Consider the following 24065-nt stretch of genomic DNA (forward strand, 5'->3'; position numbering starts at 1 on the left):
TTTCTGCATTTCGTCTTTTTTTCTCTCTTTCTCTACAACAACTCAACGTTTCTTTTTGCCTTCGTTTGCATGATATTAAAAAAAAACATCGACTAAATTTACGTTCTCAATATTAATGTATTTTTATATTAGAAAGAACAACAACGAGGTGGGAGAACTGGGATTGGAAGTACAATCGCTTAAAATCATAATACGGTAATTCATCGTCAAGTGTAACGTGAAAGTATCTACAGCAACGGATTCAAAGATAATATACACATTTAATAACACCATGATTTTTTTCTTTTATGAATGGATCATTTTTTTTTATCGTCATAATAATAATATTATCATTGTAGGCTGATACATACAAAACAACACACAATAAAAACAATAACATAATATTAACGTGACGCTCACAATAATAATATATATAATGATAATAATATAATAATCATAACCTTAATAATCATCGTAAACATCGTGTCCTTGACATAATAATTATTATTACTAATTACAACTTGCGCCGAAAAGCTTAGCTGACGCGATGACTGGGTCGCGACCGGGATTCTCATTTTTATTTTTTATTTAATTTCGCATTGCTACGGTTTTTCAGTTTCACTTCGATTTTCTTTCCATCACTGGTGCTTCATTTGCTTTTTCTTTCTTTTAAATTCATTACTTATACCATATTATATTATCATCGTTACAGAATATAACTATCCTAGTACTGCGGCAGAGCTATACACTTGTCCGGACCCAGTTTCACGGGGCCTGCAGTGATAGAAGCCAGTTGTCGGCCCTACCATCTTTCGTCTTTCGCGCAAATCCGCAGTAATTATTTTTTTCTCTTTAAATTATTCACGCTCACACTCGTTGTACTCGCATTTTTCTAGTCAGTCACATACGCGTCTACATTTTGTCATCGGTTAAATAAAAAATGCCAAACACGAGGGAGCGCAGCTCGAAGCGCATCGGACCGTCATTTCTATATAGAGAGTGAAACAAAATTAATTTCGATCTCGAGCAGAGGTTCGTATGTATCCAGTGCGCTTCGGCTGCGCCCGATTGCGAGAAGTATATTATGTATTCGCACTCTTGCCGAGCTTTTCCATCGCAAACAAACACACGCGCGCGACTTCGCGAAAATTTACAACTAAGATAGTAGAGAACTACTGGGACATGTTGCAACGAACCTTAGTCGCTTTTTCTTTTTTAACTACCTATACACCCTCAATAGTCCCGCGCGTTTTCACAGCTGTGATGCGTGGGAGGATTTGGATTGCATATTTACGATGCTCGACGTCTCGTCGCGTCAGACCGAGCTCGAGATTCATTGATTCTTCTTTCCACGACGCTTCTCGCTCAATTTCTATATCGAAGACGCATAACGCAATAATTTAAAATCGAAATACTTTACAGAGCTTAATACTTTGTGTTTTTCTTTTTTCGTTTTACCTGCAGTAGGCTAACACTGTTTTAATTCGTCTTCCGAGGCAAGAACATCGAATAATTGTAAGATCAAACTTTTGAAAAATTTTTCTTTCACCGGTATCAATGTCGCGTGCGCGAGAGCTCGACTCACGCGCGGCTCTGCGCACTCCTTCGTCGTTCTCTAGCCGACTTGAATTTTCGCGCGTGATTCGAATTCTTTCTTTCTTTTAATTCTTTACGTACGATCAAGAATTATAGGTACGATAGTTATGCGATCGTTGGTAGGCGTGTAGTACGTTTCTTTTTTAAGTTTTCTTGAAAACTCTATCCATTTTCAGGGTTTCTCTTTTCTCTCTCTCTCTCTCTCTCTCTCTCTCTCTCTCTCTCTCTCTTATGCTACGTAATTGTAACTACATTGTTTCCGCTCATTCCGCCTACTATCGAATTACGTCTAGGAAAAAGTTCACTCGGCAGACTGGATGGGACTTATTTTTTCACAAGGGTAGAAAAATACGCAATAATAATCGCGACGGGGCCTGACCAATTTCTTCTTCTATATGGAGAAACACAGTATAGTATCAGTGGTGGTACAGCAGTGGACATCGAAATTTTCTCAACGGGGCCGAAAAGTTTATATCCACCCAGTCCGGAAAGGTGCGAAAATAATGAGGGGGTAAAAATCGAGAGCAAAGGGAAAGCTATATTCTTTGACACGCACGAGGGGGCTAGAGGACAACGTAACGTTATACAGCACGAGAGGTCTATAGAGAAGGGGGCCGGGGACACAGTAAGTGACACTAATTATACGACTAAAAATTGTATTGTTTGCTTTCTTTTCTTCATCATCCTAATATCTCGCGTGTCGTCTCCGGCTCGCTCGCTATGTATATTTTACTTAATATTTATATATAGGCTAAAAACTGCAGGAGAGAATACTATCGAGTTTACGAATTGGACAGATGACGAGTGCGCGGAGTGTCTGATGGCCGCCGGCGATCCGAGCTTGACAATAGGTTCACTGTATCTCAAGACACTACTGCGGACACCGCGACTGCTAATACCCAGTCGTCGTGCCGTCTTCCTCAATACATCATTTGTTTCTCTTTCTCATCTTTATATATATACCTCCATATATATAAATATTTATATTATGTATATTATGTATTTGTATGTATAACGCGCAGAAACACACATTCCCTGTACAACGTCGTCACGATCGCACTCAGTCTCTCTCTTGCACACAGCCGCGCACGATAAGACACGCTCTGCTGCTCAGCTGTGTGTCGCTGTCGCGCAGTTCGCGTTATTTATTCATTAACTATTCGACAACTATTTGCATTAAACTATGTACTCGCGCGTCTCTCCGAGAGACAGGAGAGTTCCGGCTTGAGCTACAAATCCGCGTTCGCCGCTGCACGCACACTGACACACACGCACGCGCGCACACAGACGTGTCTACATAATGCTTAAGTACGACGATTAGATGATGATAAAATTACTTCACATCTACAATGAAAACAAGCAATCCTTTACCTATATTTATAATGCGTGTATTTTGCGTAGAGCATCGTCCATACGACACGTACGTCGATCGCGAGTCCGACGATTTGCACTTTGTCCCCGGGCATACGCATACGAGTAGTGTGGTCGCATGTACGCACTTATTTACACACGGGAGGGTCCGAGCAGTGTACCTTAGGCATCCTCGTCGGCCGGCCGTCGATCGTCCGCCTCCTCCTGGTGCGTTGCACTGGACGCGGTGGCGGCGTCGTCCTCTGGCTCCAGCCAGTCGATCGCGACTCGCCGCTCGAACTGCACGTACTCCCTCTTGAGGAAGACGTGGTATCGCGACGAGTCGCTCGAGTCCTGGGTGTTGGAGCAGTTGGAGGACGGGGAGACCGAGTCCGCCGCCGGCTCCTGCTGATGATGCTGGCCGTAGCCGGGCTGCTGCTGCTGCGGGTAGTAGTACTGCTGCTGCTGCAGCGACTGCACGCCGTAGTGGGGGTGATGATGATAGTGGTGATGATGGTGCGGTGGTAGCGGGTAGTACGCGTGACGCGGGTCGTCTCTGGCGGCGGAGGCGTGCGGGTCCGGCGCCGCGAGCTGCCGCTCGTCCTAAGCCGCCAGGCCGTGGGCGTTCTGGTGCAGCTGGAGGGCGCTGTGCTGGTGGGCGGCCGCGGCCGCGAGGTGCGAGCCGGCCAGCTGGTGCGAGGCCGCGTGGCCCGCGTGCGAGTGCAGCGGCGTGGCCACGTGGGCCAGGGCGGCCGCAGCGGCTGCCGCGGCCGCGGCCGCGCTCGAGGAGCTCGAGGACGAGGAGCCGGCGGCCTGGGCCATCTGCGGCTGGGGCGCGTGCAGGGCCCCGTGGCCCGAGACGGCCGTGGCCGAGGACGAGCTGGAGCCGGCGTGCGGGCTGTGGCCGAACGCGACGCCAGAGAAGACCACGGGTCACTGATGGTGCTTGGCCGAGCCGTTAGCGTGGTGCGCCTGCGCCACGTGGTGGACGCTCGCGTGGCCGCTGCTCGAGTGGTGGTGGCCCGCCCCGACCCCGTGGTGGTTCGCGTTGTTCGCCTGGCTGTTGTTGTTGTTGTTCTGCTGCTGGGACTGGCGCTGGCTGTTCTTCTTGTTCTTCATGCGCCGGTTCTGGAACCAGATCTTCACCTGGCGCTCGGTCAGGTTCAGGTTGCGCGCCAGCTCCCAGCGCTTCTGCTTCGAGACGTAGGCGTTGAAGAGGAACTCCTTCTCGAGCTCGAGCGTCTGGAACTTGGAGTAGGGCTTGCGCTTCTTGCGCACCGTCACCTGGCCCGTCCACTCCAGCGGGTTCGTGCCGCTCACGCTCATGCCGCCCACTCCGACGCCCCCGACGACTCCGAGGCCACCTGTTTGAAACAAGGAGGATGGGGAGGAACCCCACATCACTTAACACAATTAGTCGGCCCAACAACACGTCCCTCTGCGCCCAGAGCGCATTTTTCTTTTACATAAACAATATTCACAATACACAAGATTGTGCCTTATCTCAGAGTATCGGACAACGAGCGATTTCTCATACCGATCCCGCGGCTGCATCGGTGCCGAGGAGACAAGAATCTCCCTCTCGTCTTCCGCGCGTTTCCGCTCGGCCGCGTATAGAGCGGGCGAAAAAAAACCCGCCGCAAAAAGATCGACCTGTTCGCTCGCGCGGCGACTGCTGCAGCGGTCCGTTAATTGTAGTACACGAGCAACGCGCAGCTCCGTTAGAAGCGGCTGGCGCTGCTTTCCGGGCGACTCGATGCACTCGTTACGTTGTGCAGCTCTTCCACTCGACACCGAACTCTGATTCCAACGAGATCCATCGCAGGGCCGGCTTTTTCCTCTTTGAATAAATAGTAGTATGGTCGAGGAGAAGCGACGAATCCGCGTGTGCGAGCGCCTCGGGCAGTAAATTATCGAGTAACGGAACGACGAGTTTATCATTAAGTGGAGATGGGACATAACGCGCGCGTCTCGGTATCATGCACGCGCATGCGTGCCGTATATCAATGCACTGACAATTTATCGCTCCTTACCGCCGAGAGAGAGAGAGAGAGAGAGAGAGAGAGAGAGAGAGAGAGAGAGAGAGAGAGAGAGAGGAAGACTCGTCGTCATTATCGCGGACAGTCGTAAATTTCGTACAAGGGCTGGCTTTTTTCGACCGAGCGTAATTACTTCGTTAATCGGCTACTTATTCGACTTTTTGCCTCTCTCGCAGCTTCTGCCTTTGCCCGTCCCCCGCTCTTATCTCTCTCGTTCGTTATTTACAAAAAAAGCCGCGCGATTTTTCAAGCCCGAGAAAATACACGTTATTTAGAATTTCCTCTGTTACAACAATCGCTATATGGTATTATTTACCGAAGGCCGAAGCTGATATTTTTTTCACACAAATTGCAGTGCGCGAGTGTCGTCATTCCGCGGAGCGACAGGAGCAGCATCGCTCGCGCGCGCTGATGATTCGTGGAAACAAATGGTGGCGATATGTCGAGCTAGCGCCAAGGCTGTGCAGTCCGCGGCGGCACGGTTTTGTGCCGGCAAAGCGCCGAGCGGTATGATATAATTGGACCGCGCTCTACTACCCGTACCAAGAACATGCCCGCTGGGGAATAGCGCGAGATCTTTAGAGAATGGCTAGTAGCTCCACGAGCTACACTCGCGGATGAGAGAGAGAGAGAGAGAGAGAGAGAGAGAGAGAGAGAGAGAGAGAGAGAGATCCGAGCGCTTGAGAAATTATTCAATCGAATTTAAAAAATCAATAATTCATCAAGGTATATATTGAGACGCGTTGGATTCGATCGAAGAAATATGCCCACGAGAATGCAAATGCGAGGAGTTGAAATATTTTAAAATCAACAATGTTTCTGAAGCCAACGGCACGCATATCTTTAAGAAAGTCTAAATTAACACTCTGGTCTCTGGCAGTTATAGCATGCGTGGCCCGAGCAGACCTAATAAGAGACAGTTTCGGGACAGGTGACACACCGACTTATATACATTTCGCGACAAGGGAGGCAGCGAATCGTCTACGTGCCACCTATCTTCGCTGACTAGAAACACGGAGAGAGTTGAGCCGGTGGGGTAAGAGCCAGTCCAAAACTGTTTTGATATATTTGAAATTAAGCCTGGACCAGACGCTTTGAATTAATAAAGGAAAACGCCGATTCCATAAAGTCCGATACCGCTTCGGAACGTTCCCATGGTGCACTAGTCGAACTCAAAGCTACACTTCCCGAAGAGCGAAGCTCTCTCGCGCCAAGTCCCGATGATCGTTAATAGAGCTGCTCGCGCGGCCGAGATTTAAATTCATGACTTTCGCAGCAGCAGCAGCTCGCGCACATATAGGTACACACGGACGGCGTTTAATCGCCTTTCATGATATTATCTACGACCGACCGCCAGACGCATAAACTGTTCCGTTTCGCTATTCTCGCGGTTGCAGCCTCCCCCCGCGGAAAACAAAGGAGCCGCGCGCGCGCGCCCGGCACCCACGCGCCCAGCACAGGGAGATGCAAAGAGAGTCGCGCGCGCGCTATACGATTGCCTAAGCGACGGGAATTTATCGCCCACTAAAACGCGGAAATATGCAAATTGTCGTGCGCGCGCGCAACGGCTAAGGTCAGGATTCGCATTCCCGCGACCACGTGTTTTTGCGCTATTGACGGATCGGATCTGTACTTCTTCTTCTTCTTCTTCTCCTTTTTTTTGTTTCATCAGCGTACGAGCGCGGCGAGGCTTTGTACGTGCCCCCCACCGACGGCCTCTGCACGAACGCCTCTCTTGAAACAATGGTGCAATCGCGGCCGAGTGAAAATGCAGCTCGCGAGTATAGAGAGAGAGAGAGAGAGAGAGAGAGAGAGAGAGAGAGAGAGACAATGGCGCATTGAATGCCGCTCAAGAAATAGGTGGAAGGTTGAAGTTGTTATTTTAGAATTCGCGCTTGTTTCTTTTTTCCGCGCGGGGACTTTATAATATGTTTTTGCTCGAGGCTCAAGTACGCGTCGAAAAAAAAGAGGACAGAGTACGAAAAAATTGCTCGACCGCCGGCGCATCTCTGGAATCACGCGCTCGATTCCCCCGCATCAGCGAAACCATCGGCGTATTCATGTAAATGGGAAACGATTTCCCCCGTCCCTCGGACGGGCAATGAGAAAAAGAGCCTAGATACACACACATACGCACACAGCTCCGAGCTTTTTCCCGAATCTAGCGTGTCGATCGAACGTATAGGTAAGGCGGTATAGGGGGGGAATTTTCCTGGCCTCCGGCCCTTTTACACTGACACATCGAGGCTCTCCCTAAGCGCGGAGGGGAGAGGAAAAAGGGAAAGCCTCGGAATAGCGACGCGCGATACCGATTATTTCAGGGGGGGAAAGTCAATATCGAACGCGCGAGCGAGCATTGTCCTCGCTGATTTACGAATATTCGGCCGCCTTTTCCAGGGGTGACTCCGGGCGGCCGCATCAAAGGACCGTCAGCTTTGTGTGGGTTTGTCTCTCGGGCTGGATGAGCTTTTTCGAATTGCGCAGTTCCGCGCTTGTTTATAATTTTTCAATGGCAATTAAACATCACTTCGTTCCAGGAATAAAAAAATCTAAAATTACTTCGTACAATTCTATTCATAGAGTAATTTTTTTCAAGCCACAAGAAAAAGTAGTTCATCCCGAAAAGTAAATTTTCAACTAAATCGAGCCCCGCTTCATAAAGAAAATCCAGCCTCCGAGAGACACACACGCTCTCTCTCCGAAAGTTATTTTTTTCCATTCGAGTGTTTACGAGACGCTTGTGTGTACAGTATACAGCGCCGGCAGTAGTATAATCCAGTCAGCGGCAGAACGAGAAGGAGAGAGAGAGAGAGAGAGAGAGAAACTACAATCCGACGACGTCATTTTTCGAGGCTACGCGCAGCGAGAGCGAGAAACAGGGGGACGCACACACTCGCGCGTAGCGCACACACGTACAGGCTTACGAACGCTCGTGCGGCTGGCGGTGCGAAGGATCTCCCGTTTTGAACGAGCTAAAGATAATGCAACCGCCATCTATTGGACGTCGGAAAAACTACCGGAGGCGCGTACCTCGATTCCGTTATACTCCCGTTTCTATTTTCATCCCGGAGTCGCTCGCGAGCGCGGGACTTACCGGACAAGTTTTCATTGATTTTTTTTTCCTCGAATTAATTTCGATGGAAAAACATGAAATTGTCGGGGACGATTTATTGGCGTATTTACGCGCGGTTCATTTGCATTTATGGAGAGGAATTTTTTCGTGAAGGAAAGCGAATCTTGGGATTTATTCAAGACTTTCGATGCTCCATTTTCACTCGTCTTGGAAATTCATCGGCACGACCATGCCCTTGTTGTTCATGAAAAGCTAATTAAAAGATGTTGAAAAATGCGCGCGACGAGAAGAAGGAGAAAGAAAAACGAGCGCGAACATAGATAGAGAGCGAGAGAGACTGACTCGACGCATGGGTCATGGGACGGATCAGCTGATCGGAGGCGCGCGCCAACGTTTACGAGTTACGGCCGCCAATAAACCCGCCGCCGTTCGTTGTTGCTCATGCGACGTTTCATGAGCTCTGTAGGGTCTCTCTTGTGGCGAGAGAGAAGGAGAGAGAGAGAGACAAAGAGACATTAAAGAAGAAAAGAGAGAAAAAGAGCGAGCGCGGAACGGGGGCTGTGTAGTGCACTCTCTCTCTCTCTCTCTCTCTCTCTCTCTCTCTCTCTCTCTCTCTCTCTTTCGCTCACTGCACCGGCTGGGCTAGATGAATGAATGATGACTCGATTTTTAGTGCGACAATTATCCGCGCTCGAATTTTACAGCGCGATTCATAGGCCGTATTACGGGCTACAAAATTTTTTAATGCTCTCCCGCGTCACTCCCCCCTCCCGCTCCGCTCAGCGCTCGCGGGGGGTAATGGCTCATACATGTCCTTCCGGTTTTTATCGATAGCTTCGCGAGCGAGCGAGCGCGTGCGCCAGTCAAAACAAAACGTTTTATTGGCCGTTGGTGGGGCCGTTTCGGAGCTGTTAAAGAGATTTTCGCGCCTCCTGTTTTACGCTCTCTCTCTCTCTCTCTCTCTCTCTCTCTCTCTCTCTCTCTCTCTCGCTCACTCGTTGCAGCGACTGCGATCTCCGCGCGAAGATTGCGAAATTTTTCGAGAGAGAGATAGAGACGCGCCGCGCGTTATCCATGGGGCAGCGTGTTAAATTTTAGTGTTAATTTACGGCGCGGAAAACCGTTGACTTTACGACTTTAGTGGCGCGTGAAGTGTCCCGGAGGAGGTCGTCACGTGTGCCGACCCTGACCTAAAGCGCGCCTCTTCGATTTTTCGATATATACATATAGATCGCTGTCGATACCCTGAGATTGTCTTGTGCATAATACAATAATACATAATAGTCGGAGTTTGTCGGAGTCGATGCTTACCTGGAGGCGGGTAGGGGCTGGAGGTGACGGGCTCGGGGGCCCCGTAGTTCCTGAGTCCGCCGTAGCCGTCGTGGGGGAAGGCGGCCTCGGCGACCATCGCGGCGGCCACCCGTCCCCGGTCGTCCGCTGCCGAGGGCGTGAGGTACGAGACGCCGGCCTGGCTGTGCGCGTGGTGGTGGGCCGCCGCGGCGGCCGCGGCGCTGTCGACCGAGTGGTGGTGCCTCGAGGTCGAGTAGGGCGGGTAGTTGCACCAGCTCTGCGAGAAGCTCTGGTGGCAGCTGACAGCGGGGTCGGCCCCCGAGGAACCCGTGGACGAGGTCGTGGTGGCGATGTTGCCGCCGGTCCCGCCGGCCCCGGAGTTGTAGGACTTGTAGTCGCCGGCGCCGGTGCCCGTCGTCGAGGCCGCGGGCGACCAGAAGCTGGTCAGGCTCGAGGCCTTGCGCTGGTCCCTCGAGGAGGCCTGCTGGTTGGCGCCCGGGGCGCCGGTGCCGCTGGGGTCGCTCGCCAGGTTGGTGTAGTACGTGGGGGGATTAGTGCCCCCGTAAGCCTGGTGGTGGTTCAGCGAGTCCTGGGGCGTGCCGGCCGCCGTCGAGTAGTGCGACTCCTGGGGGTGGTGGGGGCTGTAGCTGGCCCAGCCGGTGGGCCCGGTGCCTTGGCTCGAGCCCGTCGAGTGCGAGTGCCGGATGACGCTGCCGGGCTGGACGACGCCGCCGTTCGGCTCGCCCGGGGCGCAGTTCACGTCGGCGTAGCCGGCGCCGTTCCCCGAGCCGGAGACCTGGCCCTGGACCGGGGTCGCGGTCAGCCGCTTCGCGGGTATGTGCAGCGGGCCCGTAGTGCTGTTGCTCGCGACCGAGGAGGCGCTCGGCGAGGTCGAGCTCGCGCTGGCGGTCTGCGAGGGCTGCTGCTGCTGCTGCGAAGTGTTGGCCGACGAGGGGGCTCCCGGCGAGGTGGGCGTCGAGGCCTGCTGCTGCTGGTGGGAGCCGGGGTTCGAGCTCTGCTGCTGCTGCTGCTGCTGCTGCTGGAGGGAGATGAGCGTGGAGGTCGGAGCTACTGGCGGCGGGCTGTCCTCGTAGGGGACACCGTTCATCATGTTCCACCAGGTCAACCCGGTGGAATTCCCCGCTCCGGTGACTGTCCCCATCGGCGTGACGGAGGCAGGGTGAGCCACGCCGGAGCCGCATAGCGGCACGGCGTGCACATTGTCGTACAGCGTCGCCGTTGAGCAAGCCACGTGATCGGCGATGGTGCAAATCGCGATTGTTTGCCGACGATTTTAATATCGTCGTAGCGCCGATCCCACGCACGTGGGTTGTTTGAGAGTGGTGGTGGTGGTGGTGGTGGTGGTGTTGGTGTCGGTCGGTTGCAGCAGCGTTCAGTCGTTCACCGGTGTCCGAGCCGAGTCATCGCCCGCGGAGCAGCGCGCGCGCGAGAGAGATCGGGAGGTAAATAAAGAAAGCGCCGCGTGCACGTCGAGCGCGGGATACCGGGTGACGGTGGATCGTGGAGCGGGAAGGGGGGGGGAGACACGGAGCCGAGTCGAGCAGACGGAGCGCGCGCGCGGGGGCGCGGGGAGGGGGTCGAGGGTGGCGGGAGTAGGGGTTGCAGGTGGAAGGAGCAGCAGAAGTATCGGGAGTCGGTGCGGCCGAGATAAGGCAGATGCGGCGTCGCGCGGACGGCGATGATAACGATGACGGATGTGGTCGGCGAGGCAGCAGCACAGGTGCCGATGTAACGTCGTTTTGCACATTCACACACCCGTGTTAGCCACGTGTCGTCCAAGATGCGCGCGCGTATCAGCGTTGTTGTTGTTGTTGTTGTTGTTGTTGTTGTTGATCGTTGATGGTCCAGGAGGTCCAGATGGATGGGACGAAGGTTGTTGATGATGCGTACCAGAATGAAAAAGATAAAACAGAAAACTCACTTTAGCTATCTCAGCGTGCTAGCGACTGTCGCAGCTGTCAGGCGCGCGTGTGCGTGTATATCTGTCTTTTAAAGCTCTCTCGCGCAGGAGCGAAGGAAAAAACTTCGGCGTACACAGGTCGCGCACACACTGGCTTTCTATTTTCATGCACCGGGATGCGGCGGACTGTCCGATCGAGGAGCGACGATCTCGAGGGTGAGCTCCGAACTCTGTCCGGGCGAGCGCGGAATCATCTCGAGGTGCGCTATAGTGTCACACTGTGCACTGCGGGTCAACTCTCTCTCTCTCTCTCTCTCTCTCTCTCTCTCTCTCTCTCTCTCTCTCTCTCTCTCTCTCTCTCTCTCTCTGTCTGTCGCGCACTGTCCGCCACACAATGCTCTCGCTAGAAGGGTTCACAGAAAAAAAAATTCCCTCGACCCACTGGCCGCGCTAGCCAGTATTCGCACTCGGTTTCACTTTTTTTTTCTCCCGCTGCTCAGCTGCTGCAGACCCGAGCGGCGCGGTCAGCCGTCAGGTAGTCGGCGTGTGCTTTGATTGCGCGCGGGCGGGAAGAATAGGCCTCGACGGAGAAACAAATCGCCGGAGCCAGGTAGGCCGAAGCACCAAGAGCGAGATGCGCGGCGGCGGCAACAACACACGTACGTGTCAGAGCGAGATCGGAGCGGATATACATGGGAGAAGCCCCGTGTCAATCTCCCTCTCTCTCTCGTGTGTATTCTTCCTCGTTGGCCTCGTCGAGCCAAACTGAGCGACAACTGAGCTCTGCTCGACTCTCGGAGCTGCGCGCTGCTTGCTCGCTCGCTCTCTGCTCGCTTCTGAAGCGCCGAGCGAGTCGCGCGCTATCTGTCGGCACTCGCGGCAAGCTCCCCCCGATACCCGTGGAGTATAGCAGTCGCTCGCGCACACGAGCTTTACACACGCTCGCTCCCCCCCTCGTGTGCCTCGCTCATCTGCGCTCTGCACGTACAGACTTCTCCCTCTCTCTTTTTCCCAACTTTTCTCTCTGTCGCTCGCTTTGACTTCGGCGGTATACACTACTGATCCGACGCGGAGCGCTCGCGCCTTATTTCGTCTACTCGCGCGTTCCACCCCGAAAAGATAGCGCGCGCGACCCCTTACTGACGAGCAGCCGAGAGCGTGACTCCGAGGCGTTTGGGCATATGCACATGTGGCAGATTCGGCTGTACTTAGAAGGCGGGTTTACGTGAGCGCGCATTTCATTTCCGCCGTGCGGAGGCAGGGTTAGTTTTTCTTTTGCCGAGGCTCGAATTTATGGAGGCGGAGAGTTAAGCGCGGAAGTCGAGAGGAGCTTCTCCGTTTAATTAGGAGATCATTGCGAGCGAGGCTGAAGATTCTTTTTAATTGGCTGCCTCGTTTGCTGTATACGCTTCATTTTTTGCTCTTACACGTGAATCGGTCTATTTTCAGAGCGACCTTCGCGACGTTCTCTCTCTCTCTCTCTCAAAGCCTTGCGGCGGAGCTTGTTGAGACAGAGTTGCGCTGCGAAAATTATTGTAACGAACTCGCGGCGTTCGAGTGTAAACAAGACGGATCGCCGAGCAAGCAAACAAAACAACAGACCCGAATAACTTCAGAAGTAGCGGAGGCTCGGCTCAAAGGCCGCGCGAATCGAGAAGAAATCGGAAAGCAAACAAACGAGATAGTCCACGCGGCTACAGCCAATCTAGAAATCGACTCTGGCCGTCGTTCCACTTGGCAAAGCGTCCGAGACTACTACGCGCGATCATTCGGGACGAATAGATTCCACGTCCGGTGCAGCGCGGCCGCGGCTACTGCCCACACGCAAACGCACCGCGAAGAGGAAGCAGGAGAGAGAGAGAGAGAGAGAGAGGCAGGAAGTTCAGATAAAGAAGAATAAAAGACGGGCTTGCAAGCTCGCCGCGAGTATAACGGGCGCCTATACACATCACCGACAGCGGCGGCGGCGCGCGAGCGGGTGTATTGCAGTCTAAATCTCGGTACTTTTACGAGCAATAAAATAAAACGGTCTGACAACAGCTTCAGCCGCAAAACCTTCCTCGGGCGCTTGCCACCGCGATCACTCACTGCAGCAGCAGCAGCAGCAGCGGCTGAAGAGAGAGGGAAAGAGCAGCTCTCCGCGTATTAATTACCGGCATAACGGCGCGACTCGCCGACTTCCCACGCGCAGCTCCTCTTGCATATAAACACGTGACTTTACGCACTCGACGGGTGGAGAGGAGACGTTTACCCGCGCGATATCCCTTTGCATATCCGAAATGTCGTATCCCTCGCGGAGTGGCTGTTTTTCTTTTCGCCGGTGTGACGGACAGAGTGTATCATTGCGCAAGCTGATCCGAATTTCGGAAAGCTCGAGGGACAGTCGGAGATCAACCAGTTTCTGGATGTCACTTATTATGCAAATCATCCGCGCCGGACGTAATTCGTTTTTCGAAAATACGAGATTTTGTGGGTCACAGTCTATAGTCTGCTCACACCTCGGTTTTTTCCTTCGCTTTTTCGACACACTTTCGCACACGCAGGCGCATCAGCGAGAAATACATCATAAGAATACGTGCTTATTGGAGCATGTGCGACTCACCTTGTATACCAGCCAGGGTTGCAGGCGGGAACACGCGGGGGAACCTGAAATATTAGCAAACAGCGCGTCAGTGCGAATATATACGCGGCTGCGGCGGCGGCTCGTAAGATGGACAGCATCTCGTAAACGTCGAGTGTAATGAGAGCACGATAAGTAAACTTGAACTTTAGAACGCGCGGACGACGCGTTGCGAGAGTGTATGGCTTTGCGCGTTCGCCAGCGATGATGAATTTCCTTTTTACAGCGCGGATTTGTAAATTTGTAAACTTTAATTAGAGAGACGACGAGAGGAGCTTGATATGCTCTATTATAATAATTGCAAACGCGATTGAAATTCATATACAACAGCTGATGCCCAGGTCGGCCGCCGGTGAAATTTTTAACGACCGCGCGACAAATGGCTATAATAGAGTTTGTAAACGGAGCGATAAAAGGAGAAAAAAGAGAAAATGTCAAGTTCACCTGCACAAGTCGAACGCGTGGTAGTACGACTTTTCCACGGTGCCGAACACTTTGAAGCCTTTTGTCTACCGGTCCCAGAAGAAAAACGTCAGCCTGCAAGCATAGAAAGAAGACGCTATTTCAGTGAAAGTGCGCATTAAAATGTTATAAGCATCGTCAGTATTATACCACACACAGACACACAGCGCTCACGACTTACTCCTTCGGCAGTAGGCCATCGGAGCCGTCGGCCATGACTTTTATATGGGGTGAGTAGTTTATGTCGCCCCAGGTATAGAGTCCCGAGGCTTGTAGCGGCGAGAGAGCTAATGGGCGCCACCCTGCGTATATAACGACGATACGCTTTTCAGTGTATAGGCGTAAGCCGAGCCGGTGCTCTTTAGTTTCACGACGCCGGGAGCGCCTCTCCTTTCTTCCATTCCTATTATGCCTTCGAGTGTGTTCTGCTTTCGCTCCTGCACCGGACGAAAAACATAATTTCGGCTCAATTTCGCCCGAGCTATAGCACCAAAGGAATAATTCCATTTTCGCGCCGGCGACTCGATCTTTTTCCTCCTTTTATATCGGCAAAGTGTTAAGGTGAATCTACCTCGGGGACGCGCGAGTTTACGGCGGCGAGCGAGAGTAAGAGGATAGTCGCCGGGAGATTGGGCTCTCGTTCCGCCGTCCGCGCTCTCGGGGACAGAATTCATTTCGGGAGACGACACTGCGAATTGTTTCATAATGGCTACCCGGTGTGATGCGAGTAATTAGAAAATTTTCCCCTTTAATACGGATAAAAGCTTTGCATGCTTTTAGCCGAGTGGACGCCCTCGAGGGAACGTGTATATTATATTAAAGGAAATTTCGCGCAAGCACACGGGGTGCATATTTGAAATATATCCGCCGAGAACCAAAATGGACGTGTGTGCATGTGAGCTCGGACGAGTGACCGAAAATACGGCGGCGCAGACGTTAAATTTTCCTTCGCGCGGTACACACAACGCGAGATTTATCGCCGCGAGCTGCGAGCTGGGAAAGCAAAACATTTTGGATGGAGGAAGAAAGAGAGAAAAAAAATTGTATTTTCTCCAGCGCGGAGATTTATGTGGGCTTTTCAGCTCTAATACACTTTTGACTATTTCCTAAGTCCGATTGTATTACAGTCTTGCGCGTTTCTCCCCTCGACGTTGGGGCGAAAAAGTAGCTCTCTCTCTCTCTCTCTCTCGCTCATTCTCGCGGCAAATAGAAAGCGACGAGTATGGATTCTCACTCGCGCACACAGTCGGACTAACACGAGAAAGCTCTCTTCTCTCCTTCTCCGGGGGATGGTTTTAGTAGTATATAGCGGGCGACGGAAAATCCCAGCCGATTTACTTTTTTTCTTCCTTCCTTCCCTATACGCCAGCTGCGAAATTGGACTTTCTCTCTCTTCCCCTTCAGCGTTCGATTCACTTGCGCCGCTTTCGCACGAGAGCGCGGAGTTTCGGAAAACGGAAAAGCACGTGGTCTCTCTCTCTCTCTCTCTCTCTCTCTCTCACTCGCGGCCGTCTGCCACCACGCCCATTGTTTAAGTACCAATACAAACGGCTTGCGCCGGCGAGTCGGCGCAAATTTATTACCAATAAAATTCATCAGTATTTTACGGCCACGCGGCTGCTGCTGCAGAGTACGTCGGTATGTAGGTGAACGTCATCCGTTCGGTGAACGTTCCGTTTCAATAGCGATGTTATATACACACGCGAGAGCTGACTGGAGTAGCGCACCCCCGCTATATACGATCTGTGTACGCTCGGACGTTAATTAATGAATGTCGCGGGCTGTAGTGCGATCGATCGCGAGGTCGATGTGTACGCGTCTGCAACAATTTTACACGAGAAGCCGAAGGAAGAAAATTTGAGCGGATCATGTAATATTCGAATGCGGAGAGAATACGTGGGCTGAATTCGCAAGGGCTGCGCGTACTATAATAAACACTGAAAGTCCTGCGCGGACGACGCCGACGAGAAAACTTTTTAGCCATCGGAAGTTTGTCTCTGTCTCTCAGTGCTCTCTCTTGCGCGCAAATCTGCATAATTTAATTCCCCGGAGCGTTGATTAAAAAACATCAACCCTTCCTCGCTCGCTCGCTCCGCATACTTGCGACGGCCCCTCTGATAACTAAAAATCTTGGCTTCCGACTCCTTGAAATTAAACCCTCTCGCGCATATACAGTCCCGCGGAAAAAGCAGCGGAGAAAGCCGCGCGAGGGAATTGGCATCGCTATATAACGTATATAGGGGCGGGGGAGAAGGGAAAACGAGAGCAGCGGCGGCGACAGGCGGGGGAGACTGTGTTTTCGACTGGGGCGTCCCGACGTGCTCTCTCTCTCTCTCTCTCTCTCTCTCTCAGACGTTTTCTCGCCGCCGGTGCTATACGTATACCCCCGCCTCTCATCTCGAGCGCGCACAGATCAGCCGGCCGGGCCAATAGGGGGGCCGGGAATCCGGTGAGCGCTTCCTATGGCTCGAGCCGCAAGCTCCCTATTCAACATGGCAGTGCAGTGTGCCGAGCGTTTTTCGGGGGATTTTCTTTTCTTTTTCGGGGGTGTGTTTGTTGCTCGATTATTCGAATTTTTTTTGGGTGTTCCGTTTCAATTGTTTATTCAAGCCGTTCAAAAAATAATCGACGCCATCTCAGCTAGTAAATAAATTTATTCCTACACTATAATATACGCACGGAGAGGAATAACGTCGACGGATCCGCTGGCTCGATGCTCCGTCCAATCGAGCTAAAACGTCCAATAAGACTGATTCACCGCGAGGCTCGATTTTTTCCCCGGTCAATCGATAAGCGCAGAGAACTCGGCGAGATTGGGGGACGTCATCGAGCCGAAAACCGGCTGATTGATCCAATGCCAGAAAAGTGGGGTAACTCTCCAGCGCCTATACCTATATATATAGAACACACACACACACACACACGCACACACAGCGTCGCGACGTGGAACGACAATGGGGAATTCGAGCGAGCCAAACTCAAGTCAAGGATGTCAAGAACGTTTCGTGTGTTCCTGGGGTCGCGTCGTCATGGGAACCGTCGTCATTGGGCAAAGCCGCTCGCTCTGCTCGCTATAGCTCTTTCCATCTCAATTCTCCGAGCAGCAGCTTAGACACGCGTGTGTATAGCTATATATACGCGTCCTCTCCCTACCCTCTTTTCTCATCTTTCTATTTTCTCCGCGCGCGCTCTAGGTTGCCCGGCTGAATTTCGTCGGACGACGCCAAAAGGAAAACATTTCTCCGCCGCGGCGAGCTTTTGTTATATAGCGCTGCTGCTCGCAATTTGGAGAGAGAGAGAGAGAGAGAGAGGGGGGGGAGCTATATGTGCGTAAGCGCGTTTCCAGCGAATCGCTCTATATAAACTATCCGGTCTCGAGCGAGCATGTGGAAGTCGTGTTAGATATTGCTCACGCGCGCGTGATGCGATGCCGCGTAAATATTTGGACTTTCTCCCTTCAACGCGTGTATACATCGAGACGAAGGAAAACAACAAAATTATCCTTTTTCTCTCTCTTGTACACGCTATAAACGCGAAAATTTTCCTCTCGAAAAAGCCTTTTCCCAGATCGGACCACCTAGGAGAAAACTCAAATGTATAACTTTCGGGTGCACCACCGCCGCCAGAGAGCTGTACTCGAGTTGACAGACCGCATATACGCGCGCGTACGGTAGCCCTCCGCAGCTTTCTCTCGAGACAGAAAAAATTAATTTGTATTTTAAGCTTTACGAGCGCCGGCATGTGACCTGACTTATTTTCTCGAGAGCACACAAAAGCAGATACTATCCCACAGGAAAAGCGCGCAGGATGCTGCTCCGACTGAAAGAAGCCACGACGCGTTCTAATCACTCGGAATTTATGGCTCGCAAGAGATGCCTTATCGACTATACATGTATATATGCGTCGGTGACACGCTTTTGGAAAAATAAGCCGGTGAACCGGTAGCTGCTGCACAAACCCGCGGGAAGAGCCGGGGAGAAGGCACGTTTTACCTATACGCGATATCTAGCCGAGACTCGTGTCCCGCTCTATAAATAATTCAACCAAAATATAATAAGATCGCGAGAGCGTACGGAGCTTTGAGAAGCCCCGGATTTGAGGTCTTAGACCGCCGCTGCTCCGTGACGTTGCTCTTTCTTTTTCGGAGGAGAGAAATCGTAAAGTTCAGTCTCGAAATCACATCGAGAGAGAAAAGCATGATAAAAATATATTTATCTCGGGTAAAAATAGAGCCGCGCACGCGCTGAGGATCCGTGTCGTAAACTTGTTTTTGCGGCTGCCTTTTTTTCGGTACTCGCTTCTAAACGTTTATCGAACTCTATCGGCTTGAAAATCAACAGACGATAGCTGAATCATGGGACCAAGTCGCGTTTACGCAGACGAGAGAGTATACAACATGCGCAGGGAGCAGAAAATGACATGCATCGATGCCCGCGGGCACACGCAGCCCACCCCATTTTCCGAGCAGCATGTAGATCGGGACTTTTACGCTCGTCCCCTCGTGTATATTTATGTAGCGCGCGTACGTCTGCAGCAGCAGCCGCGGGTCCGGCATCAGAAAAGAGAGAAGAGGAGTCGGAGCTGCCGCCCATCCGAATCCGTGAGACAGCACCAGATTCGACGCCATGCCCGAGCGCGCGTCTGTCCCGTTTCTGCCTCTCGTTCTCTCTCTCTCTCTCTCACTCGCTCCTCAATGGCTATACATACACACAGATACGCATCTGAGCGTAGCGAGAGAGACATGTGTGCGCTTGCCGGCTGCCGAGGATCAGAGAGGGCATCGCGCGCACACACCCTATGAATTATATATGACGCTGATGCTGTGTGTCTGTATATATATATATATACACACACTGGAGAGGAGGAGGAAGAAGGTCGGCATTGTGAAACGAGTTGATGTCTTCTTCAAAAGAAACGAAACGAAATGAGAGGGACTCGAAAATTAATGTTGCTCTATGGCCGCGCGGAGACAGACGAAGCGGCGGATGACTTGGAAGGATATAGCCTCTCTCTCTCTCTCTCTCTCTCGGGTCCATAATGCGCGTGTGATATTCATGAGCGACGCGCGTGATTCATTATGATCGCGCATTGTTGTGGGCATATACGTTGTTTCGAATTTTTTTCGCTTCTCGTATGTTGTGCCCGCGCCATTGTTTGATCTTCGGATGTGGCTTTTGTCCAAATTACACGTGCGAGCGCGGCTGTCTCGTAATGGGAGAGAGAAAAAAGTCCGGGATGCGCTATATGTACGTTGGAGTCGACGGTCTAGAAAATCATCAAAGTATGCATACGGTGGTCTAGAATCCGTTACATTCTTGGGAAATCGGAAAGAGCAGCTCGGAAAACTTTCGATGCCAGAAAAAAAATTAGAAAGTTGAGCCGCGCTATAGAGCTTACGCCGATGCAGATCCTGTGGGCCCTAATTTTTTTTCCTCGAGAGAAAGTTGCATCCCCTCGGCCGGGGAAACTCGCTCGTCGAGCAACTTTCATTTTTCGCCGAGATCTCGCTCATTCCGTCGCAAACCACCGGAGCTTAAGCTGCTCCTATCCCGCGATAAGTGTAAAGTGTACTAGAATTGCTCTCGAGTGCTGTGCGACATCGGGAACCCAGTAGTGCGTAAAATTCGGTGCGAGTGAATTGCGAAAAAAATGTGACACTCCAGCGTGCTCCTCGACGTCTCGTAAACACTGCACCGGGACGGTACAGACGCTCTTCTAAAATGATCGAACAGTAGTATACCCGCGAGTGTCCAACCCTCGCGATCTCGCGTCAAGGTGCGCGCGCTCGAAACACACATACACAAGCGCTCATCCATAAAACGATCGTAAAAACTTAATTTTACGAGATAGAAGCATAATATATATGTTTGCCACCGCGTACACACAGTGCGTGTAGTGCTCCGAAATATTTTCAGCGAACTGTCGCGGCGGTGGTTTTAGGCGTACCGGGAATCGGATCAAAATGCAAAAAACGTGCCGCGCGTATTACACTTTTCGACGTGTGTGAGAGCAGCTTTTTGGCTGTTTTTTTCCAGACTGTAAAAGGCCAAGCGACTCGCATACCGTTGATGGCCGACAAAATGTCTTATTTGCCGAGAAAAAAAGATTTGTACGCGGCTCGCTGTACGCAAGGCATAAACTCACTTTTAAGTGTCACTTCCTTTTTTCAGTTTCATGATGTAGTGCGTTATACACTCGTAAAATCAATTTTACCGTTTTTTTCTCGCTGTACTACGAAATTACCTTGTTAGCTATTAGAATTTATTTTTTATTTTTTCCGAAAAAAGTCACTTCGCTTCGACGCAACCACTTCCGAAAATCTGGCGATTCAATCCGACGGACGTATCACCGAGGACACACGCGTATATAGCAGAGGATCGTTTTGCGTCAAAGTGGCATCTCCTCGGCTTTTTATTCGCGAGTTACCATGACGGACGACGCCCCCGTCTCCCGTCCCGCGCGCGAGCGCGTTACAGCGACGGATCGAACTTCCAGAAGGGGGACATAAAAGCAAAGAGGGTACTAAAGGCATTAACGACGGCAAAAATCGCTCCTCCCGTGAAAAATCCGTTTCGAGAGAGAGAGAGAGAGAGAGAGAGAGAGAGAGAGAGAGAGAGAGAGAGAGAGAGAGAGACTCCGCAGTCCTAAGTGTCCACTTATCGGAGTATATAATGATGTCGTCTCGCGTGCGCGAGATGAGTGGCCGAGTCTACTTAAGCGGCATCGAGTGCTTTGAACAATTAAGCGGCTGATTGCCAGCTCGATCGAGTTTGGCGAGGTATTAATTGCTCTTGGCTTACATTTTGTTTGTTTGAGCGGGTGAACGCGTTTTTCTCGGATACAGGCTTATTATTTATTTCGTAAACTTGTGCGTAAATTTTCGAATCGTTGCTAATGAGCCAGTGTAGTTCTTTTTTATATACAGTGTACTACTCGAAAAACGAAACGACTTGTTACAAGCTATCAAAACCTTCTTCCGCCGCCGCCGCTGTATCTTTTTTTCAACAAACTTAAAAGCTCGTTAAATTTTTCTCCTCTCATATCTTCCAAAGTTTATCGCTTCGATAATGCTAATTTAGCCATTTAAAATAAACCTCAATATACTCTCCGAACCGCGGAAAACCACCGCAACGACACCGAGAAAACATACATCGTCGTATACAAAAGAATTTGAAGCGCTCGACAAACCGCAAACTCTTGACACCTTTACTGCCAATTAGCAATGACGGCTCGATATAGAGATACACCGAGCGGTCTTTTTAATCCCTCCGACGGTTTCCGCAGCGACGGGCTGAATTCCGCGCAAAAGGCAATCAGCCAATCCGGTAGGTGGGTGGTCCTCTCTCCCTCTGTCCATGTCTCCTCGACACTCTGAATGACCAGCGCGTCTTGGCAACGTGATCGCATGCGAGAGAGAGAGAGAGAGAGAGAGAGAGAGAGAAAGAGAGAGCTGACTTTTTTCTTCGCCGCGCCGAGAGTGCACGTATGAGAGAGTGGCGAAAAAATGAGGCGAGGATCCATTTTAATAAATTTCGCCCCGCGCGATCGCAAAAGACGCCTTTTTACGAGGGAGATATGCGCGCTGGCATTGTGGACGTTTTTTTCGAGGAAACTCGTTGCGAGGATTATCCTGTGAAGCTGATGGAATTCGATAAGATTGTTGCAACGGTTATTCTTAATCCGCGCGGCGCGGTTGAGATGAGTGTATGCGTATATCGTCGATCGGGCTCTGCCGCTCGAGTGCCTGTACCGTTTGAATCTATCGATAAAGTAGTGAAATTATTTGATCGGTATTACGCATCGAGGAGAGACCGGTTTCGATCGGCAGCACTTGAAAGGTGCTCGCGCGCCGCGAACACACCGCCGCTGCGCGGTATATTAATCTATTACGGATTTTTACGTCCATGAACAAGCTCTTAATTTACAAATTCAAGTGCGCGCGCTAAATTTAACGCTCTGATATCGGTAAAAATCGAGATCGAAACGTTTTAACATTCCACTTTCTCGCGGTGCGTATCAAAGTCGTTAACCTTGTGTGCGCCGCAGCCATAGAAAACTACTCACGTTCTCTTATTCTCCGCAAACCACACCATCGTGAAACATTCAGCCAAGGACATGCCGCGTCGGGTCAAAATAGTTGGATTTTCCACTTCGACACAGTCGACGGCTGCAATCGATGCTCGCAAAACACGTAGCTTCGCCGTCGGCAGCTCGAAAAAAGCATGTGTGCGCGTATAAACGCGCGGCGCGATTGTCGAGTCCCTCTTGAGCGGCATGCGATCGCACGTGCGTTCATTCGCATCATGTGGCGTGCACGCGCGGCAGCCGCGCGGCGACGAGAGAGATAATATCGTAAAGGCGGCCCGCGCGCGAGTGAATATATCGCCGGGGAAACATCGCGGACGCGACGGTAAATTTCTTTTTTTACGTCGAGTGCAGTGCGCCGCACGACGCCGGACTGATAAAGCACGGATTGTACATCACGCTGCGCGCGATTATGACTCAGATGCTTCGATTGTAATTGTCGGATTGGAGGTTTTTTCTTCGAGCGGTGAATTTTTCATCCGATTATAAAATGTATATGACGAAACGCATGTCTCGGAGCAATAAAATTGAGCGAATATTCAAAGGAACGTATAAGCACCGCCGTAACTCGCGTAGATTTTCAACAACTCCGAGCAAATCGCCGTTACGAGTGACGTATTTGCATCGGCTGCTCATTTATACTTGCAAAAAGAGAGAAAAATAAATCTCTCCTCCATCCATATAAACGACAGCTGATGGGATCGTCAAATACGCTCTCGCCGCCGTCGGAGAAAAGCGAGAGTTATCCATGTACTTTTTCAGATAGCGTACTTTGCAATGCAAAGATCGACTCGCGCCTCTGTCTGTGTGTGTGTTTATACAATCCTTTATAAATATAAAACGCGAGTATAACAGGCTGCTAAAAGTCAGAGCGTATAGAAGGACTATACACACGTATACAGGCTCGTGCGATGTGTGTGTATGCGTACACGAGGTGTAATGCCTACTTAGCTCACCACTCGCGCGGCAATTACTCGTTAACGACGCATATATTAATCGACCACAATAAAGCCAAAGTGGCCTCATACACGCCTGTGTTCAACGCTGTGTATGCGTACACACGCAGGAGCCGAGTCTCTGGCTTTAATTATTTTATTGAATTATGGCTGACGTTTATTCTTGTCGCGCGCGAGCCCAATGTTAACGACGCCGCGGCGTGTCCCGGCCATCGACTCCTATGCCTATTACTATTATCAGAATACGGCAGATTCGCGAAATCCTTCCGAAGAAACATCAGTGTTTAGACGCCCTGTTCCTTGAGACACAGATGCCGGCGGGACACACAGCGGAATAGATATACGTTCGTTTTTATTGCGGATGTTGCGTCACGGCGTTACACACGCGCGCGCGTGCAGAGACTACGTCGCGGGCTATTGGTTTTGTACACTTTATCTCTCGTAATGAGAGCCGTATTTCATATTTTTGACAGGGCGGGCTCTTTCGCGATGATAGAACGCTAATACGATCGCCGAGACCAGTGGTATATACTGAGGAATACAACATCACTTTCGTACTCCATAATAATCAAAGCCATTGTAAATCGGTAAATCTCGCGCTACACGCGATAGAGGCGCGCGAGCGCTTTACGAGAGTCGGCGCGTCGCGTTTACGGCGTGCGTACGACGTGGCGGCAGTCGGAGTCGCGCGCGG

General features: G+C 51.3%; 1 protein-coding gene across 5 annotated transcripts in view; it reads right to left on the minus strand.

The window, feature by feature from the left end:
- Window positions 1–97: 97 nt before the first annotated feature.
- LOC100119890 (homeobox protein abdominal-B) overlaps window positions 98–24065 on the minus strand; it is a 57964-nt gene continuing 33996 nt past the window's right edge. Inside the window, exons 3-6 of one of the 5 annotated variants that reach the window (XM_032599734.1) lie at window positions 14313–14405; window positions 13851–13894; window positions 9349–10479; window positions 98–4328 (exon numbers count right to left, since the gene is read on the minus strand). In XM_032599734.1, coding sequence (XP_032455625.1) covers window positions 3859–4328; window positions 9349–10438 — 1560 coding nt within the window. In that variant the 5' untranslated portion in view covers window positions 10439–10479; window positions 13851–13894; window positions 14313–14405 and the 3' untranslated portion in view covers window positions 98–3858. The other 4 variants (XM_031928893.1, XM_031928892.1, XM_031928895.1 and 1 more) reach the window with 4 other exon arrangements.

This window comes from Nasonia vitripennis, chromosome 4 (assembly GCF_009193385.2).
Source record: "Nasonia vitripennis strain AsymCx chromosome 4, Nvit_psr_1.1, whole genome shotgun sequence".
Taxonomy (NCBI): domain Eukaryota; kingdom Metazoa; phylum Arthropoda; class Insecta; order Hymenoptera; family Pteromalidae; genus Nasonia; species Nasonia vitripennis.